This window comes from Dipodomys spectabilis, unplaced genomic scaffold, assembly GCF_019054845.1.
Source record: "Dipodomys spectabilis isolate Male_0828 unplaced genomic scaffold, ASM1905484v1 ptg000250l, whole genome shotgun sequence".
In the NCBI taxonomy this organism is placed as follows: domain Eukaryota; kingdom Metazoa; phylum Chordata; class Mammalia; order Rodentia; family Heteromyidae; genus Dipodomys; species Dipodomys spectabilis.
Window position 1 is genome coordinate 1371977 of NW_024870927.1, and position 19670 is coordinate 1391646.

At 40.8% G+C, this 19670-nt stretch overlaps 1 protein-coding gene across 4 annotated transcripts; it reads left to right on the forward strand.

Moving 5' to 3' along the window:
* The first annotated feature begins 11702 nt into the window (after positions 1-11702).
* Positions 11703-17259, forward strand: LOC122124845 (tubulin beta chain-like). 4 transcript variants are annotated; one of them, XM_042699442.1, is made up of 5 exons: positions 11703-11759; positions 12608-12716; positions 14220-14222; positions 15431-15541; positions 16199-17259. In XM_042699442.1, the coding sequence occupies exons 1-5, from the start codon at positions 11703-11705 to the stop codon at positions 17257-17259; spliced, it is 1341 nt and encodes a 446-aa protein (XP_042555376.1). The 4 variants fall into 4 exon arrangements, with proteins under 4 accessions (XP_042555376.1, XP_042555375.1, XP_042555378.1 ...); XM_042699441.1 differs by lacking the exon at positions 14220-14222 and having other exon boundaries at positions 12608-12720; positions 15405-15541; XM_042699444.1 differs by lacking the exon at positions 14220-14222.
* Positions 17260-19670: the final 2411 nt, after the last annotated feature.

Genomic DNA, 19670 nt, shown 5'->3' on the forward strand with positions numbered 1-19670 from the left:
ACAAATCTTCAGTGCTTTCTGGAATCCATACCTAAGCAGTCATCTTCAGGAAGTGTGGGCAGGGATGGTCTATGTGAGACCCTGCTCACCTCACATATCAATGGGAAGGAGGAAGTGATGACATCTGATGATTACCATGGTAGGTAGCATCTTGGTTATTTGTCAGCAATCACTCCCCAAGGTAAACACGTCTCAATTAACCCTCACAGAAACTCTGTGAGACTGAGAATCATATCCCAGTTTGGGAGCTAGAAAACTCAGGCCCAGAGAGGTGAGGTGAGGAGCTACTCTAGGTCAAATAGGATGTGACTAACAGGAAAAAATAAGGCTTCTCTAACAGAGAACTTGAGTGGATTAAAATTAGAATTCTTGGGTCCCCATATCTTGGGGCATTTAATGAAATCTAGAATGTGGGATGCTCAATATGGATTCTGTTTCTGAATATATGATTCCTGAATTCTCATAGAAGTGGTAATTGTATTTTTTTCTTTTGGTACTCCTGGGGATTGAACTGAGGATTTCCCACTCGCTTAGCTTGTTTGCCAGATTGTTTGCTACCTCTTGAGTCATGCTCCTAACCTTTTCCTTGTTATTTTATGCATGGTGCCTTGAAGATTTTTCTTACGAGGTTAGCTTCAAACTGAAATCCTTCTCCTCTCAGTCTATAGAGGAGCTAGGATTACAGATGTGAGCCATTGGCACCTGCCTCCTGAAACACTAATTTTATGTTTGTAATTAAAATTAATGATGGGCTGGGCCTTGTTTTAAATCCATCACTAGGTTAATTTAATCTGGAGCATACTATACATATTTTGTTTTATATTTTGAAATCTGTTTTTGAATGATTTCCCCCTTTTAGAGTTCAAATAAATTTTCTGCTACTATGTTTTATTTCCTTTGTCTTTCTTCCATTTTTTTCCCTTCCCTTTCCCTTTGCATGTCTCCTCCTCCCTTTCACTCTGGGCCTTCTCTCCCTCTCCCTCTTATCCTCATTCTCTCCCTCCCTCTCTCCTCCTCTCCGTGGAACCCAGGAACTCACACATACTAGACAAATACTCTGACACTGAGCAACACCCACTTCCACCCATAAGTTCAAAAGTTTTAATTATGCCGAATGCTGGTGACTCAAGTTTCTAATACTTGATGCTCAGGAGACTAAGATCTAAGGGTTGTGGTTCAAACCAGCCTAGGTAAGAAAGTCCATGAGAGTCTTATCTTCAATTAACCAGCAGAAAACCAGAAATCGAGCTATAGCTCAAAGTGGCACTGCATTAGCCTTGAGCAATAAAGCCCATGGACAGTGCCTAGGTCCTGATTTCAAACACCATGACCCATAAAAAATAAAGATGAATGGATAAAATTATTATTTTCCTTCTTTAACTGCAAGCCTGTACTGTCCCAAAAGGCCCAAGTCTCAGATGATTTCTCCATGACATTGGCTTCTCAACTGAGACAAACCTCATTATCTATTGAATGTTAATTATTAAATTCTACTAAAGTCCATCTCCAGGGTCTATCCTCAAGCCTTCTCTCTTTTCTTATGTTTGATAAATAATTACTCTGATTACATTCTTGTTTTCCTTTTTTGCAGTGCTGGGACTGAGCTATGGCATTGCTTATGCTAAGCAGGGGGGCTCTACACAGAGCTAATATCCCAATCCCCACTCTGATGACTTCAGATATTTCCTTTCAGCAGATGGATCTCTGTGAGGTCCATAATTCCAGACACCATCCACTCTTCCTGGGAGCAATTCAAGTCAGCATATCTGCTGCCATCAACTCAGGCTGTCATGACAACTGCCACAGGAAGGCAGCCTAAAGCATCAGGAACATATCTGTGCTCAGTCCTAAAAGGGTGCAAGGCAAGATCAAGGTGTGCTTTCTTCTTGGTCTCTCTTCTTGGGGTATGGTACCTATCCTGGGTCTTCCCATGGTCCCCTATATGAATGTGTCTGTGTCCATCTATTGTCATTTTCATATAAGAACACCAGATGTGTTAGAAGACAACCCATCCGGATAGTCTCATTTAACTAAATAGTGTGTGTGTGTGTGTGTGTGTGTGTGTGTGTGTGTGTGTGTGTATGCGTCCATACACATGGGCTGGTAGTGTGGCTTGATCTCAGACTCACAACCCTTGCTTGACTTTTTGCTTAAGGCTCATACTTTACCACTTGAGCCACAGCTGATCTTCTGGTTTTTGCTAATTGGAGATAAAAGTCTCACAGCTTAGTGTGGCCTCAAACTTGGATATTAAGATTTCAGCCTTCAGGTCCATAGCTAGGATTACAGACATGAGCCACCAGTGTCCATCTAAATTTCTCTTCAAAGACCCTTTTCTGGTGGTTGGGAATATGTTTTAGTGGAAAAGTGCTTACCTAGCATGTGTATCACATAAACAGAAAAAGCATGAGGTGACACGGGTTCAAGTAGTAGAGTACTAGATGAGCAAAAGAAGCTCAGGGACAGTGCCCAGGCCCTGAGTTCAAGCCCTTGGACTGGTAAAGAAGAAGACCCTCTTCCACAATAAAGGCTCATTCAGAGGTATTGATGTTTAGAATCTCAAAATGTGCATTTTGAAAAGGACACAATTTAGTCACGAACAACATCTAACACCACAGCCCTTACATCCATACTTAAAGAGGAACTAGTACTATGTTTTTCTTCTTGGGTCTAATACTTGTTTACCTTGCTCATTTTGCAAAAGATGGCTAGTTTGTCCCACACCATATTTGCAAACCAACTTGTCTGTCCACATGAATTCCTAATTAATCTCACAATGATTCTAAAATCTGTTCTATATTAACTTTTGGAGAACTTTCCTAGAACTCCCTACACTTTTTGTATAAAATTTGAATAAAAAACAAAATGGCATTTAAAAATGAGATGAGAAAATACCTTGTTCACTTTTTGTCAATCATGGGGCCAGAACTGAAGGCTTGGGCACTATCCCTGAGAGTATTTTGCTCAAGTCCAGTGATCTACCACTTTGAGCTATAGTGCCACTTCCACTGAATTGTGTGTTTGTGAAAATCTTTAAGACTACTTGAAGCCTTCAATTTGCTTTGACCTCATCACTTATATAAACTAATATGCTAACCAGAACTCTTTCCTGAGTAGCAGTGAGCAGCTAAGTACCCATACCCTCTTTAGTTCAAGCAGTTGATTTGATAGCTTCTAAAAGTTTAAAAATCCCACCTCTCCTAAAATGAACCGTATTACATGTGTGTGTAGGGAAGCCCAGTAATACCCCTGCTGTTAGGCTCAGATGAGGTGTTACCCAAGGAAGAGGAGAAGCCTTTCAACAGATAGACTAATGATCTGGAGGAAGATGGCAGAGGAGAAGCTGGAGGCTAAACAAACTCTGGCATAGAAATCGGTTTTAAAAATCCAGTGAGCAGTCATATGCTAGAGAATCACATCAAGTGTGCCATAAGAGTACAGAGAGTTGGCCAGAGAGAAAAAATTCAAGCAGCTTGGTTAAGGAGACAGATCTGAGCACTTGCTGGTCTCCGCAGCTGCGGCTGCTGTGGCTCCTGCAGCGGCCTCCATATCAATAGAGAAAGCCCGGGACACAGACAACAAACACTGTGAACTAGTGGATTCTACTCACCACTGGCAAGAACTGACAAGGAAGACGTGAAGGACTTCTATGATGAAAACTTTAAAAACCTGAAAATGGAATTAAAAACAAAACTTAGGAAGTAGAAACCTTCCCCCCCCAAAAAATGCTCCTGGATTGGAAGGAACAACATCGTGAAAATGGCAATATTTCCAAAGGCTATGTACAAATTCAATGCGGTACCTATCAATATTCTGACCTCTTTCTTCAATGAAATAGAAAAGGAAATCCAAAAATTCAAATGGAAGAATAAAAGACCCCAAATAGCAAAAATGAGTCTTAACAGAAAGAACATTGCTGGAGGAATATAAATACCACACTTCAAACTCTACTACTAAGCCATAGTCATCAAAATAGCTTGGTACTGGCACAAGAACAGACCTAAGTACCAATGGAATAGAACTGAAAACCCAGAAATGAACCCACAGACTTTCAGCCATGTAATCTTTGATAAGGAAGCTAAATAAATAGAATGGAAGAAAGACAGCCTCTACAGTAAATGGTGCTGGCAAATTTGGTTAATTGCCTGTAGAAAACTAAAGCTAGATTCTTATATATCACACTGCACCATCATCAACTCCATATGGATCAAAGACCTCAAAGTCAAAGCAGGCACTCTGAAAACATTATAGGACGGAATAGGAGAAATACTAGTTTTCCTTAGCACAGCCCAAAATTTTCTTAATAGAGACCCAGAAACACAACAAATCAAAGAAAAGTTGGACAAATGGTATTGCATGAAGAAGCAGAGCTTCTGCATGGCAAAGGACATAGCTAGCAAGATCAATAGAAAGCACATTTACTGGGAGAAGATTTTCACTAGCCATACAACAGATGAGTGTCTCATATCTAAAATATACATGGAACACAAAAAACTAAATCCCCAAACTACAAATCTTCAAAGAAACAACTGCCTGATAAAAAAAGTGGACTAGAGACTTAAAAAGAAACTTCTCTGAAGAGGAAATAAAAATGACCAATAGACACATGAAGAAATGCTCAACCTCCCTACCCATGAAAGAAATGCAAATGAAAACAATACTGAGATTCCACCTCACCCCAGTTAGAATGGCTATGATCAACAACTTTAATAACAACAGATGATGGAGGGGATGTGGCCAGAAGAGATCCCTACTACATTGTTGGTGGGAGTGTAAAATTGTTCCAACACTTTGGAAAGCAGTATGGAAGTTCCCCAAAGACTCCACATAGAGCTCTTCTCTGACCCAGAAATCCCACTTTTGGGCATTTACCCAAATGATCACAAACAAGGCTATTCTAAGGCTACCAGCACAACTATGTTTATTGCAGCATTATTTTCCATAGCTAAGCGATAGAACCAACCCAGATACTCCTCAGTAGATGAAAGGATCAAAAAAATGTGTCATACATATACAATAGAATTCTATGACTCCATCACAAAGAATGACATTGCCTCATTTGTTTGGAAATGGAAAGACTTGGAAACAATTATATTAAGTGAAGTAAGCCAGGTCCAAAGAAACACAGGTCCCACGGTTTCCCGTATTTGCAATAACTAGTATATGTTTGGGACAAGCAGAAAAAGTCAAAAGCTATGTACACATGACCATACAAGATGATGTTAAGCGAAATGAACCCCAAGATAGAGACATAAATATCCTCTTTCTTGCTTGCTATTGTTTCTAAAGTATTTATAATGTACCATGTGATTTTTTTTGTTTCTTTTTATGTTCCTTCCCAGGGTCTAACCCCTGTTTTTACAGTATTTGATGTCAGTGTCTTGCATCTTGTATATACACTTCTCTAATGCAGGGAGTGGAATGGAAAAAACAAAATGCTTAAATAAGCATACAGGTTGATCCATTGTAACAATGAGATGAACTTTACAACTTCAGTGGCAGGGGGTGGGGGTGGGGGGTTTGGGCAGTGTAGTTGTAGAGGTGTGAGGGAAGGAATGGTAAGGGAAAAACAAAGGATGAGGCAAAAATGCTCGATAGGAAATGTACTCATTATCTTGATCATGTAATTCTAACCCCTCTGTACAGTATTCTTACAATAAAAATGTTCAAAAAAGAAATGTTCTCATAACATTATGTATTAACTGTATCTCCTCTGTACATTATCTTGATGGTAAAATTAAATTTAAGAAAAAGCAAAGAAAAAACAGACAACACTTGTCACCATCTAACCAATAAGAGCTGAGCCCCATCCCTCTCATTCTCCTCTCTGATTAAGGTTATTTCTAATTTTCCTTAAATGTGAACAGTTTTCCCTTATTTGCAATAACTAGTGAATGTCTGAGACAAGCAGAAGCGGACAGATAAGTTGATGTAAGGCTAAATGAACCCCAAGATAAGGATTCAATGTTTTTTTTTCTTTCTTGTGATTGTTTCTAACATATTTATAAATGATTTCCTTGTTGCTTTGTATGTCACTCCCTCATAGCATAACCCTTGTTTTCACTGTACTTGATGTTGGTATAATTTGTGGAGGGGAAGGGAAAAAAGAAATTGTTTTTAGGGATACAGGTAGACCCATTGCAACAATGAGATGTACAAGACGTTTTGTCGAAAAAGGAACTTTACAACATTGGTAGAGGGGGGGTAAGAGGGTGGAGGGGGGCTGGTGGGGGAGATGGGAAAGGATGGGAAGGGGAAACAAAGGAGGAGGCAACAATACTTGATTAGAAATGTACTCATTACCTTCCCATGTAACCCCTCTATACGGTATTTTCACAATAAAATATATGTATAGGTATTTAAAAAACAAACATAAAAATCTGAACAGACGGTGCATCCAGTGCTGTTTCTGTTAAGCATGCTGCTGCCTTCTAAAACTACAGAATTTTAAGGAATCATGGAGAAGCAGGGATCCCACTGAAAAGGAACTCTAACAAAATTAAAGCTCCTTTCTAACATTGGAATTTTAGGACATTTCAGCCTCCTATGGGCAGATGACAGACTTACAGGAGTAAGAATGTGCATGTTCTTTGCAAATATTATATCTGTCCTTAGCCACCATCTTGTCCTCCTCCACAATGTGCTGGCTCATGTTTTTCTACATAGTTAGAAGTTCTTTGAAAGTCAGAATCCAGTCAGCCAGTGACTTTTCTAATTCCTGCATTTAAACACAAGAAAGAGGGTATAAAGAAAGTCTTCACTCTATTTGATGTTGGTATAATTTGTGGAGGGGAAGGGAAAAAACAAATCGTTTAACTAGGGATACAGCTGGCCCCATTGCAACAATGAGATGTACAAGTCTTTATGTCGAAAAACGAACTTTACAATTTTGGTGTGTGTGGGAGAGAATCAGGGGGATGAGGAGGAGAGTATGGGAAGGGATAGGAAGGGGAAACAAAGGAGGCAACAATGTTTAATAAGAAATGTACTCGTTATCTTGCCCATGTAATTGTAAATCCTCTGTACAGTATTCACACAATAAAAAAATAAAATATAAAAAAAAGAAAGCCTTCAACTCAAGCTGCTGCTTTTCCCATACCTATAAGATAATCCTTTGATTAGACTCAAGGGGAGAAGGACCAGTCAAGGAAAGGAACCATAGGAATGAAGACCTACCTTGGTGGCCAGCCTCAAACCAAGTTGTTCTGAAAAGAACATTCCTACCTGCTTTCCTTTTCATTGCCTCAGTATTTCTCTAATGTTTATACAACTCACTCTGATTTAAAATATAGGTCAACACCTCAATTTAGAGAACAGTGAAGTTAATATTTAGTTGAAATATATTTAATAATGCCATTTGTATTTAAAAGGTGTAAATAGGTGGCATCTTCTTTTAAAAATCTGAGGAATGTAGTGCTGAAGTCGTCATCACATGCAATTTCTCTTCAACTGGCATTATTTTTGGCTAACTTTTGAAATGAAAGAGTGTAAAACTTTTTTAAAAATATAATTAGTGCAGATTTATGAGCAAAAAAATTAATCTGGCTGTGGATCCATAATTTGTTGGTTTCTCTATTTTTCTTTGTGGTGGCTATCAAACAGAATTTTAGGAAAACATAGGCAAACTATCAGTAGCCATACCCTTGATGATTTGGGTTCTATTTAATTTTTTGTGCTGATCCTGGGACTTGCACTCATTGCCTGTGCACTGTCTCTAAACTTTTACTGCTGAGGCTACTACTCTAAAACTTGGGCCATATTTCTACATCCATATTTTTGGTTGTTAATTGGAGATAAGACTCACAGACATACTGTCATTGGGCCCAACTTCAAACCAAGGTTCTCAGCCTCCATAATAACAAGGATTATAACCATGAGCCACTGTTAGCCACATTGTGTCATTTTTTAGAAGCAGCTGTAAATAATAATAATAGAAAACTATCACTATAACTAAAGGCTCAAACCTGTAATCCCCTAGCTATTCAGAGGCTGAGATCTATAGGATCATAGTTTAAAGCTAGACTGGTCAGAAAATTCAGAGTTTTTTATTTTTTTAACCTGCTGGCCCCAGAGCTTAAATTCAGTCCTTGGCACTGTATATGAGTTGCTTTTCATTAAGGCTAGTGTTCTACCTCTTGAGCCACAGTGATACTTGCAGCTTTTCCTGAGTAGTATATTAGAGGGAAGAGGTAAGGAGACTGCCCAGTCTGGCTCCAAACTACCATCTAAAAACCTAAGCCTCCAAAGTAGCAAATCAGATATTATTATTTTCAACTAAGCAGCAAAAATAAACAGACTGGAGGTATGGTTCAAGTGTTACAGTTTCAGCCTTGCATGGAAAAAGTTAAGGAAATTTAAGCCCCAGTATTGGCACATATGCACACAAAAGCATGTAGATACATACATACACAGGGTCCTATACTCAATTCCCCGGGATGAAAAAAGATTAAATATTAAATTAAATTACAAGGACAAAAATGAGTAATTTAAACAGTTTAAAAAACAAAAACAAAAACATGATAGCCATGTGCTGGTGGCTCATGCATTTAACCCTAGCTACTCAGGAGGCTGAGATCTGAGGATCGTGGATCAAAGCCAGTCCAGACAGGAAAAGTCCATGAGACTCTTATCTTCAATAATCCACTCAAAAACCTTGAAGTGGTGCTGTAGCTAGAGTTGTATAGTGCTAGTCTTGAGCTGGAGACCATAGGTACTGAGCCCAGGCCCAGAGATCAAGCCCATGACCAAGAAAGAACAAACAAACAAATAGAAAATTTAAAAAAAACTGCCATATCTGAATTGTGACTTAGGTGTTAGAATACTTTCTTCCCATATACGAGGTATGAGTTCAATCCCCAGTGTTGCTCATACCAAAACAACCCAATAAAAGCATACCAATAACAATTTAACAAAAAAAAATCATACTTTGTAAAGAAAATTAAAACTTACAAAAATAATTGAAGTAGAGCTAACATGTGACTCATATCCTATTAAACACCAAAAAAAAAAAAAAAAAAAAAAAGGCGTAACTTGAGCTGAGGCTTAATAGCCTGCTAGCTTCGAAATAAAAAGAAAATACCAAAAACAAAACAACCCTCAGAGAGAGTCCACAGGCCCTGAATTCAAGCCTGTCCCAACTCCCAAAAGAAAAAAACCCTCAGGAGTTGAGTTTTTGTTCCTGCAAGCTTTGAGCAAAAACAAAATCCAAAAATCTCATGGGCAGTGAAGTAGTGTGGCATAAATTGTAGAGCCTGCTAGTTTTGATCTAAGAAAACAAGCCAGGTTTCTCTGGCTCATGCCTGTAATACTCACTGCTCAGGAAGCTTCCCACAAAGGGAAGCCAGTCCAAGCTGAAAATTCCCCTGGTGACTGTTTTTTTCAAATTAAGTGGAAGTGGCACTGTGGCTGAAAGGGGCAGTGTGACTGCCTTATCCCTGACAGACAATACCCAGGCACTGAGTTCAATCCCCACAACCGACAAAATAAATAAATAAATACTGAGTGTGAATAGCTAGGCCCTAATAATAAAGGACATGAACTTTAAAAAGGGAGGAAGACAAATCAAATAAATGAAAAGGTGCAAAAGGGAGCATATTAAAGATTTCTAAATCATGGCTCAAAACTGCAATCTTACTTGCTCAGGTTGCTGAAATCTAAGGATCGTGTTTCAAAGCCATCCTTGGCAGAAAGTACAGAAGACTTAATTTACTGTGTTCAGTACTGGGGCTTGAACTTGCTATGATTTCCTTATGGCTAGAGGTCTACTTCTTCCTACCTCTTGGTGGTTAATTAGAGATCATTTTCTCATTGATTTTCTTGCCCAGATTGGCTTCCAACCATGATTCTCAGATTTCAGTCCTCCCTGTAATGCTCTTGGCTTGCTGTTGATATTCTAATCTCCTATTGACCACCGAAAAAGCAGAAGCTGAGCTGTGGCTCAACTAGTGAAACCTGCCACCATTAAGGCAAAAATAAAAAAATCCTCAAGGAGAGTCATCAGGCCTTAATTTCCAGAACTAACAAGCAGCACTCAATTTAAAAAAAAAATTAAAAAAGAACCTCAGTCACCATTACCTGAGTTTGAGCCCTAGAAGAAGAGCTACACAAAAGAGAAACAGCCTGTAGTTTACCTGTGGTCAAATTTGTAAAGCATGGTAGTTTCAAGAGGAAAGAAAAAACTAAGAATGAAAGCTAGCCCCTAAGAACAATTGTCAAAAAAAGAAATAATAAATAACCGGAAAAGGTGAAAGAAAAGGTAATTAAAGATTTGTAAATGTTGACTCACACTTATAATCCTGAGTGCTAAAGTCACTGAAGTCTGAAGATCATGGTTCAAAGCCATCATGGGCAGAGAAGTCCATGAAACTTGCTTCAGTTTGTTCAGTCGAGGGACTTAAACTTGAAGTGTTTTGCTCATGGCTAAAGCTCTACTATCTTCTGCCTATTAGTGGTTGATTGGTGGTAAGTCTCATAGACTTTGCTGCCCAGGCTGACTTTGAATAGTGATCCTCAGATTTCAAGCCTCACTGTACTGCCCTTGACTACCCATGGGACTCTTGTGTCATATTAAACACTTAAAAATAAAAGGCAGAAGTTGAGCTGTGGTTCAAGTAGTAGAGCCTTCTACCTTTCAGTTAAATAAGTAAATCAATAAAACCTCAGAAAGAGAGGGGCAGAATGAGAGTGAAAGACAGGAAATCCTACACTAAACAAAAGTAGAGAAATGTAAATATCACCCGTTGTGGAAGAAATAAATTGTATTGTCAAAGCTTATAGAATTCACAAACTTTATAGTCCATGATAATGATAATTTGACTTGTGAAGGTTAAAATATGTTTGTGATTTCAACTAAATATCACTATTCCACAATTCTGTGAAATAAGAGAAATTAAGGTAATCATCTAATCTCAATAATAATAAAAACCTCAGAAAGAGTCACCAGTCCTTAATTTCAAGCCCTAAGTCACTAACATGCCCCAACTCTGACCAAAAAAAAAAAAAAAAAGACACTCTGACTAGGACCTGAGTTCTTACACTAGGAGCAGAAGCCAAATGAAACAAAAAGTAGACTGTAGTAGTCCTATAGCCCAAGTAATAAAGCAAGCTACTTTTAAGAGGAAAGAAAAAGAAAACCTGAGAATGAAGGCTAGACCCTAAGCCCCTGACTCTTCCCATAATGGAAAGTGAATCAATCATGGAATCTAAGTTTGTGCTTGCTCTTGGGATCACAGCTGAAAATGTCCCTTCAGTTCTAGGCCCTCCAATCAAAAATGGAAGGCAGGCTTGTTCTGGGCTTCTGGCACACAAGGACCTTGTGTAGAGGAAGTTCCTCCTCTTCTTTCCTGGATCCCAGGGTTCAGCCTCTCTTGTGAGTCAGAGTGGGTAGTGGATGGCAGGGTGACCAGAGGATCCAAATAGAATGGGAGCTGTGCTAATGGACTTGCAGCTGGCAGCTGGATACCAGGGTAGGTGGGAACTGGTAGGGCCCTCTGATTACCCAGCAATAGGGAGATTGAGTTGGAGCACCTGCTGGCTCCACCTGTAATCAAGTCCGCCCCACCTCCTCTGCCCCTGTAACAACCAGAGGTATAAATGGGGATCTGAGTTCACTGTGTCAGATTCCTGCTTCCCAGCTCTACCTGTTTGCCTCTGTGGGCACCACTGCTGAAGACACACATCCATCTGTTCTGCAGCCCTGCACCATGAGGGAGATTGTGTACATACAGGCAGGCCAGTGTGGCAACCAGATTGGCGCAAAGGTGAGCATAGCACTGGCCTAGGATCCAAGTCTCAAATTTAGGGGAAGGAGAAAAAGGATGGGGTTGGAGTGTGGAGGTGGTGGTGGTCATGGCTAGGCTGAGGTAGGTGGGGCTCCATGGTGGTCCCTAACCTTCTGCAAATGAAGCCCCCCAGATAGCTTCTCCAATTTCCCTAATTTGTGTGGCCCTGGTGGGTGTGGTTTTTAAGCAAGGCTGAGGTGTTTTCAAATCCCTTGCATGTCTTAGTCTTACCTGAGACTCAAGTCTTTGTATTTAGTTTCCTGGGAATAGACTAATGCACGTTTGGTCTGGTTTGAATGAAAGGAATGCAGTGTCTTTGAGCTGAAAGATACAGAGGATTCCCTTTGTGTCAACTGATGAGTGTCAGATAATTGAGAACAGTTCTTCTACCTTAATGCAAATTTCTCTGAGTTTCATGCTCCATCTCAGCTCCCTTAAGTTGGGTGTTTTCTAAATCATTGGTTGTCATGTATGCTCTGAGGACACTTGGGGTTCTGGAGACCCTTCTAGCTGAGTCTTCAAGTTACTGCTTTGGTAATTTCATGTCCATGGAAGGCCAGTTACTCATCATAGAATACAAACAGAATATGGTACTGCATAAGATGGAATACTCATAGGAGAAACCAGATGTCTTCTATTCAGCTAGATAAAAGAGATTAACAAAACTAAAATACCACCATTTTCTGTGCTTTTTTTAATTTAGAAAATGTAATTATTTTTTAAAAATATATTTGTGTCAACAGGACATGAGTTTCTTAGTTACTTTAAAATGCACTTTTTGGACAGTTAACATTCTAGGTCATAATACACTTCTATTTCCATCTCAGTTTTGGGAAATGCTAAGCGATGAGCACAATATTGACTGCACTGGCAACTACTATGGGGACAGCCATTTACAGCTGCAGAGAATCGAGGTGTATTACAATGAGGCAGCTGGTAAGTTTCTTCCATCTTGTTTCCCATACCGTGGCAAAATAGTTCCCAGGGGAATACTAATGAAAAGGAAGGAGTTCCTGCCTTTCTTATGGTAGTATTGTAGTTTTAATTTGGGACCTTGATCTTATAAGTCAAGTGCTGTACCCAACTGAGCCACTCCACCAGATACTTTGTTTTAATTTTTGAGTATACTCTTGTGAATTACCCCAGGAAAGCCTTATACCTGAGTTCCCCCTACCTCTACTTGCTGACTAACCACACCTGGATTATTTTTTTTCCGGACATGGAGCTTGAACTCTGGGCCTAGGCACTGTCGCTCAACTCTTCAGCTCAAGGCAAGCAGCTCTACCACTTAAGCCACAGTACCACTTCCAGTTTTCTGGTGTTTTATTGGAGATAAGAGTCTTGCAGGCTTTTTGTGCCCTGGCTGGCTTTGAACCATGATTCTCTGATCTCAGCCTTCTGGGTAGCTAGGATTAAAGGCGTGAGCCCATTTCACATAATTAAAAATGAGACTGCCTAAATATGCATTCTAAAACAATTGATAAAATATAATCCAATGCCATTTGGTTGTGTGCTGATCATCTTAAGCTCAAGCCTGGGCACTAACTATGAGCTTCTTTTATTTTGGGTAGTTTCTTGGAGATGAGTCTCCCAGCCTTTTCTGCCCCAGCTGACTTCAATCTGCGATGCTAAGGTCTCATCTGATTTTTGAGTAGCTAGAATTACACCCTTATGCAACCAGAGCCCAGTTACATTGCCTCTTTAAAATACAGATTAAATTTCTAAAACAATATTTTGAAAAAGAAAATTTAAAAAATTTTAAAGAGGGATGTTCAGTCACTAATATATATGAGAATAGTCCAAATCACAAAGCATAAATAGTCTCACCCTGAAATCTATAACATTTCTGGTCTTGAGCATTTTGAATATGAATACTTAGTAAATATTAGTAAATACTTAGTAAATATTAGTAATTTACTTAGTAAATTATTTTTAAGGTTTTTAAAGTAAGAAAACATTCTTGTGATGTAGAAAAAATCAATACTAATTTGTAAACATTGCTTTTAAATGATTCATATTGTCTTTCCTAACATAAACAGCCTAATTGAAGTCTACAGAGTAGATTTTCAGTTTTTGTAACTGTCAATGTAAAGTTCATTTAATTTTATATTGAGTTTCCATTCTACATTATTGTATACAAACAGAATCGTGGATAATTGGCTTTCCTGTGTATTAATCCAATGAACAAGTACAAACAAAATTACAAAGCTATTTAATTTATGTGAGTTTTATAGATCTACATTTTGGGATGTCCTCACCTTGGTATTTTGTGTTAATATTGTTGAAGTAACATACAAGGTTTTAATCTTCTGATTCCTTGGTTGAGAGTGGTTGGGTTGGATTGTGTCACTCCTATGAACAGAATTTTAGGTTGTGTCTTTATTAGATCCTGTATATCCAGCAGGATGGTCAGTTTTCTTCATGTGAATGTTTAGGAAGGGGGTATTCTAAAACTGGTGTTTACATCATGTTAACTGCTTTCCCTTGGGCCAAATCAGGTTAAATGGGAAATTGCAAGTCATTGCCCAAGGTTGCTCTGAGTATTTGAATAAAGGGTATGTGCTATTTGATAACCATTATTGAAACATTATAAGACAAGAAATATATATATATTATATATATGTTTTCTCCAGGAAAGCCTTACACTTGAATTCTCTTACATCTACTGGGTGAATAGCCATACCTGGCTTTTTTTGGCCCGGGGGGGCGGGGGGGGGGTCGGTCATGTGGCTTGGACTCTGGGCCTAGGCACTGTCCGTCAACTCTTCAGTTCAAGGCAAGCAGCTCTACCTCTTGAACCACAGTGCCATTTCTGGTTTTCTGTTAGTTTATTAGAGATAAGAGTCTTAAGGACTTTTCCTGCCTCAGCTGGCTTTGAATAGTCATCCTCTGATCTCAGCCTCCAGAGTAGCTAGGATTACAGGCATGAACCTGGTTCATTTCTTGAGAAAGGTAATTGGGGAAGGGAAGGGATAGTGGGAGAACAACAAAGGAGGGGGTAACAATTTTTGACAAGAAATGTTCTCATTTCCTTACTCATGTAACCAACTCCTCTATACAGCACCTTTACAATAAAATAAAATTAACAAAAAAGAGGAAGTTTCTTGCTGATAGGCACTGGTGACTCATTCCTGTAATGCTGGCTACTTAGGAGGCTAAGAACTGAGGATCATGGTTCAAATCTTGCCTGAGCAGGAAAGTCCCTGAGACTCTTATCTCCAATAAGAAAACTGAAAGTGGGGTTGTGGCTCAAGTGATAGAGTGCTAGCCTTGAGCTGGAGAGCTGAGGGACAGTGTCCAGGCCCAGAGTTCAAGCCCCACGATGAACCAAAAAAAAAAAAGGTGTTGTCACCTTTCTTTTGCACCATTAGACTCAAAGCCTGATGCTCATCTTTGCCTCCTGTGTAGCTGAGATTTCAAGCCACCATGCCCAAAGCAAAGGAATTAATATTCATGGAAATAGACAACTGCAAACATCCTTAAAGTTGCTGAAGCCCCTTGCATGGGGATTCATGCTCAAGATACCTTTTCTGTTTCCATGTCTCAAATGCTGTAATTTTTGTAATGAATGCTGAGAGTCACTTAGAATCATAAGCTCTGCCCTAAGTTCCTTGTCAAGTATAGGCCTAAGTCAACTCTTTTTCTCACAGGCAACAAATATGTTCCTCGGGCCATCATGGTGGACCTAGAGCCTGGCACCTTAGACTCAGTAAGATCGGGACCATTTGGCCAGAGCTTTAGGCCAGACAACTTCATATTTGGTATGTCATCATGGTCCATGGGTCCTAACATCCAGGCACTCCAGTGCTGGGCTGAGCCTTTATCCACATAGATAGTCTCCTCAGCTAACCCACCTATTCCAGTCCACGGGAGTCATGTCCCTGGCCACTCAGACAGCTCAGATCAGTGCAACTCTGTAAGTTCTCCATGACAAAGAAGCCTCTGAAGGGAAAGAGCAGCAAGCAGAGAAAGCCACCAACAAGGTTTCAGCACTGCTGGTCATTTTAAAGGCCCGGCAATAACACAGAACTACTTCAGGACACCAGAAATCAAAGCACAGCTATGTGTGAGCAAGGAGCAGACAAGTGCTTGCAGTTTAGCTTCCCTCTGACCACACTGTGCTCCTGTCCCTGTTGTGAAAGTAATTACATTTCCAGTATTGAGGCAGGCTCAGTTCTTCATTTCTAGAAGTACTTGATTTGGGTTAAAATGTATTTTCCTCCACACTCTCTACTTTTCTTTAGAACCTGGGTGATTTGTAGGGTCCCAGATACATTGAAAACATTTCCTTTATTTCACCATAGTGTATCTAAAATAATAGCAAAGGTTGGCTCAGAACACTCCTTTGTCTTCACAATAGGACAGGCACAGTCATTATTCTTGGAGTGTGTGTCTCATCATGTCTTTATGTCTGATAGGCCAGAGCGGGGCAGGCAATAACTGGGCAAAAGGCCACTACACGGAGGGAGCCGAGCTGATAGAATCGGTGCTGGATGTGGTACGACGGGAGTCAGAAAGGTGTGACTGTCTCCAGGGTTTCCAGCTGGCTCACTCCCTGGGAGGTGGCACTGGATCAGGCATGGGCACCCTGATTCTCAACAAGATCCGAGAGGAGTATCCAGACCGCATCATGAACACTTTCAGCATCATGCCCTCCCCCAAGGTTTCAGACACTGTGGTAGAACCTTACAATGCGATCTTGTCTATCCACCAGTTGGTGGAAAATGCAGATGAAACTTTCTGCATCGACAATGAGGCCTTGTATGACATCTGCTTCCGCACCCTGAAGCTGCCCACACCCACCTATGGAGACCTGAACCACCTGGTGTCAGCCACCATGAGTGGAGTCACCACCTGCCTGCGCTTCCCCAGCCAGCTGACTGCAGATCTGCGCAAGCTGGCCGTGAATATGGTGCCCTTCCCCCGCCTACACTTCTTCATGCCTGGCTTTGCACCCTTGACCAGCTGGGTCAGCCAGCAGTACCATGTTCTCTCAGTGCCCCAGCTCACCCAGCAGATGTTTGATGCCAAGAACATGATGGTCGCCTGTGATCCCCGCCATGGTCGTTACCTGACAGCAGCTGCCATCTTCCGAGGCCGCATGTCCATGAAGGAGGTGGATGAGCAGATGCTCAACATGCAGAACAAGAACAGCAGCTACTTTGCAGACTGGATTCCTAACAATGTGAAGACAGCTGTATGTGACATCCCCCCGCGTGGCCTTACGATGTCGGCCACCTTCATCGGCAACAACACAGCCATCCAAGAACCCTTCAAGCGCACCTCAGAGCAGTTCAGTGCCATGTTCCGGCGCAAGGCATTCTTGCACTGGTACACGGGAGAAGGCATGGATGAGATGGAGTTCACTGAGGCTGAGAGCAATATCAACGACCTGGTGTCCGAGTACCAGCAGTACCAAGATGCCACTGCTGATGAACAGGGGGAATTTGAAGAAGACTTGGTGGAGGAAGAAGTTTAAGACTTCCCATTGGTAGCAGTGCAACAGGACTGTCAGAACCTGCCTACTACTTCTCAAATGAATGGTGCTTTCCAGAGATCCTGTTGTCATGCATTGAGGTCCCTCCTGTCTATCATCATGCACAGCCTTTCCGGTCAGGAACTAACTGATGGTGAATGTAAAAATGCAGGTTTCTTTTAAATAGTATTATTTTAAAGCCCTATTTATATAAATAAAGAAGTATACATTTTGTACTCTTGAGTCCTTATTCTTTAGAATCCCTTTTATTCTTTCAATATATTTGAAATATAAAGTTGGCCAGCAGGATTTAATCTTAGCAATATAGGACTGGTGCTCAAGAGGAGTTTCAAATTCATGGTGTTCCTATTATTTTGAACAGGAGGATGACAAGTGCCAATGTTGTTTATTTTCCCTGGCCCAGTTTTAAAGTTAGCAGTCTCTCAACAGCATGCCAGTAGCATAAAAGCAGTTTGAAGAGAAAGTAAACCAGATTCAGATGTTAAAATTTTCCTAGTACCAAAGTGATGTTTGGAATACTGAAGGGATTGATGTTCAAGACTTGTCTGGGCACTGAGGTAGCAGGGCCTCTTCCTCCTTTATTCTGACACAGGACTTGCTTTACCTGCCCCCTAGTATGCATTCCTCTTTGGGAATGGGACCACAAAATGCAGGTATGAATACTGGCCATTAAGGATCTACTTCTCCTTCAGACAACCACAGGTTCTGGTCTCATGCCCCATCAGAGGGATTTCATTCACATTCCCCAGAAACAGTAGCAGGAACCCCAATCCCTGTGCTTACGGTTCAGTTGGCAGCGAAGCAGCACTCACAAGATGAGTGCAAGATCCTCATTGCCAGGGTAGTTTCTCAAGTCATCTGGCAGCTCTAAGGACAGAAGTGAGTCTAGCTGTTTGAGGGAGTGAGAATCTGACCAGTCCCATAGCGTATAAAGATCTGCTTGATTCAGTACTTACAAGTCAAGGAGTGGAAGGGAGACATGGCCCAATGACCCATTCTCATACTCATTTTCCAGCATTCGAAGCTGTCTGAGGCCCACAGAGGGTTGTAAGGGAAAAAGATCCAGCCTGTTGGGTATGTTTACTTTACATGAGTGAGACAGAAATCTCAATTGCTTAGAACCTACACAATGGCCAGGAAGAGGGTGAACACTTCTGTTTTCACCAGAGGCCAAAATCATTCACTGGTTCTTTTTGCCAGAATCTTTCACTCTTCTTGCAGTGAGGCTCAAGGTAGGTTGTCTGTGTCAGGCATTCCTCCATGGCCACCAATAACTTGTAAGAGCCCCTTTTTCTTCAGAAACAGGACCTATGGGAATCCAGCAACTTTTAGGAAGCTCTAAGGAAAGATACTACTGGGTGAGGTGCAAGTTCCTTGTTTCTAGTAAAGTTGGGAGATGGTAAGTTCCCTAAGCTTTCCTATACCAGGCCTGAGGTTGGGGTAGGGTGGGGAGGAGTGGGGTAGAGATCTTTAAGCCAAGTTGGTCTTACTCATCAGAAAGTAAACTGCCAGAGAGACTGATCTGTGACTAGAAGCCCCAGGGCAGATCAAAGTGCAAATAGCTTCCAAAGTGGGAGTCCTAGGGAGTAGGTGTGGGCCAGGAAATTGATATCCCTGCATCTCTAGTCCTGGAACTGACCAGGTTGGATGACTCCAAATCCTCTAAGGCTGCTGGGTCCAAACTGAAGGCAGGCCTGGCCAAGGCACTCTCATTCTTCAGTGGGTTAAGGATTGAGGCCAAGCTGTGGTGGAGGCCCCACCCAGCCTATTTACCAGTGTTTGACTAAGAACAGTTTTGTTTTCTCTTAAGTACCCATTTTTGAGTATTTTCTAGTGGCTTTGGCTTATTTCTTTACACTTTTGAAGAAGTAGTTCTTGGTTCATAATTAATGACTCATGCCTCATCCCTCAGAAAACTCCTGTTGATAATTTTACCAGTAGATTATCATGTATTTCTCAGACATGGCTTTTGTTTTCTCCTAGCCAGAGCTCTGCACACATTGCCACACAAGCTAATGTTGAAGTGACTCCTATAGACAGGGTGATTATTTTGTCCAAATGCTAAGTGCAGCATCTCCCTTATTCTCATGTGCCTTGGTAATTGTATCAAATAATTGAGTCCTTGACTAGTATAAGCAAAGCTCTGGGTAAAGATAAGGCTCAGTGGTAGAGTACATGTCTGGCATGCACAAAGCTCTCAGTTCAGTACCCAGTACCAAAAGGAAGAAATGTTACAAATGTTAGGCTCCGCAGATGATATATTAGGAGTCAAGGCAAAACACCCAGATTGGCATAGAGGAGTTGTGTCATGAGGGAACACTGGTAGAATGTTTGTAGGTGGAAATAAGAGTCCCTTGATATGTGTACCCTTTTAGAAAGCAGAGGTAGGAATG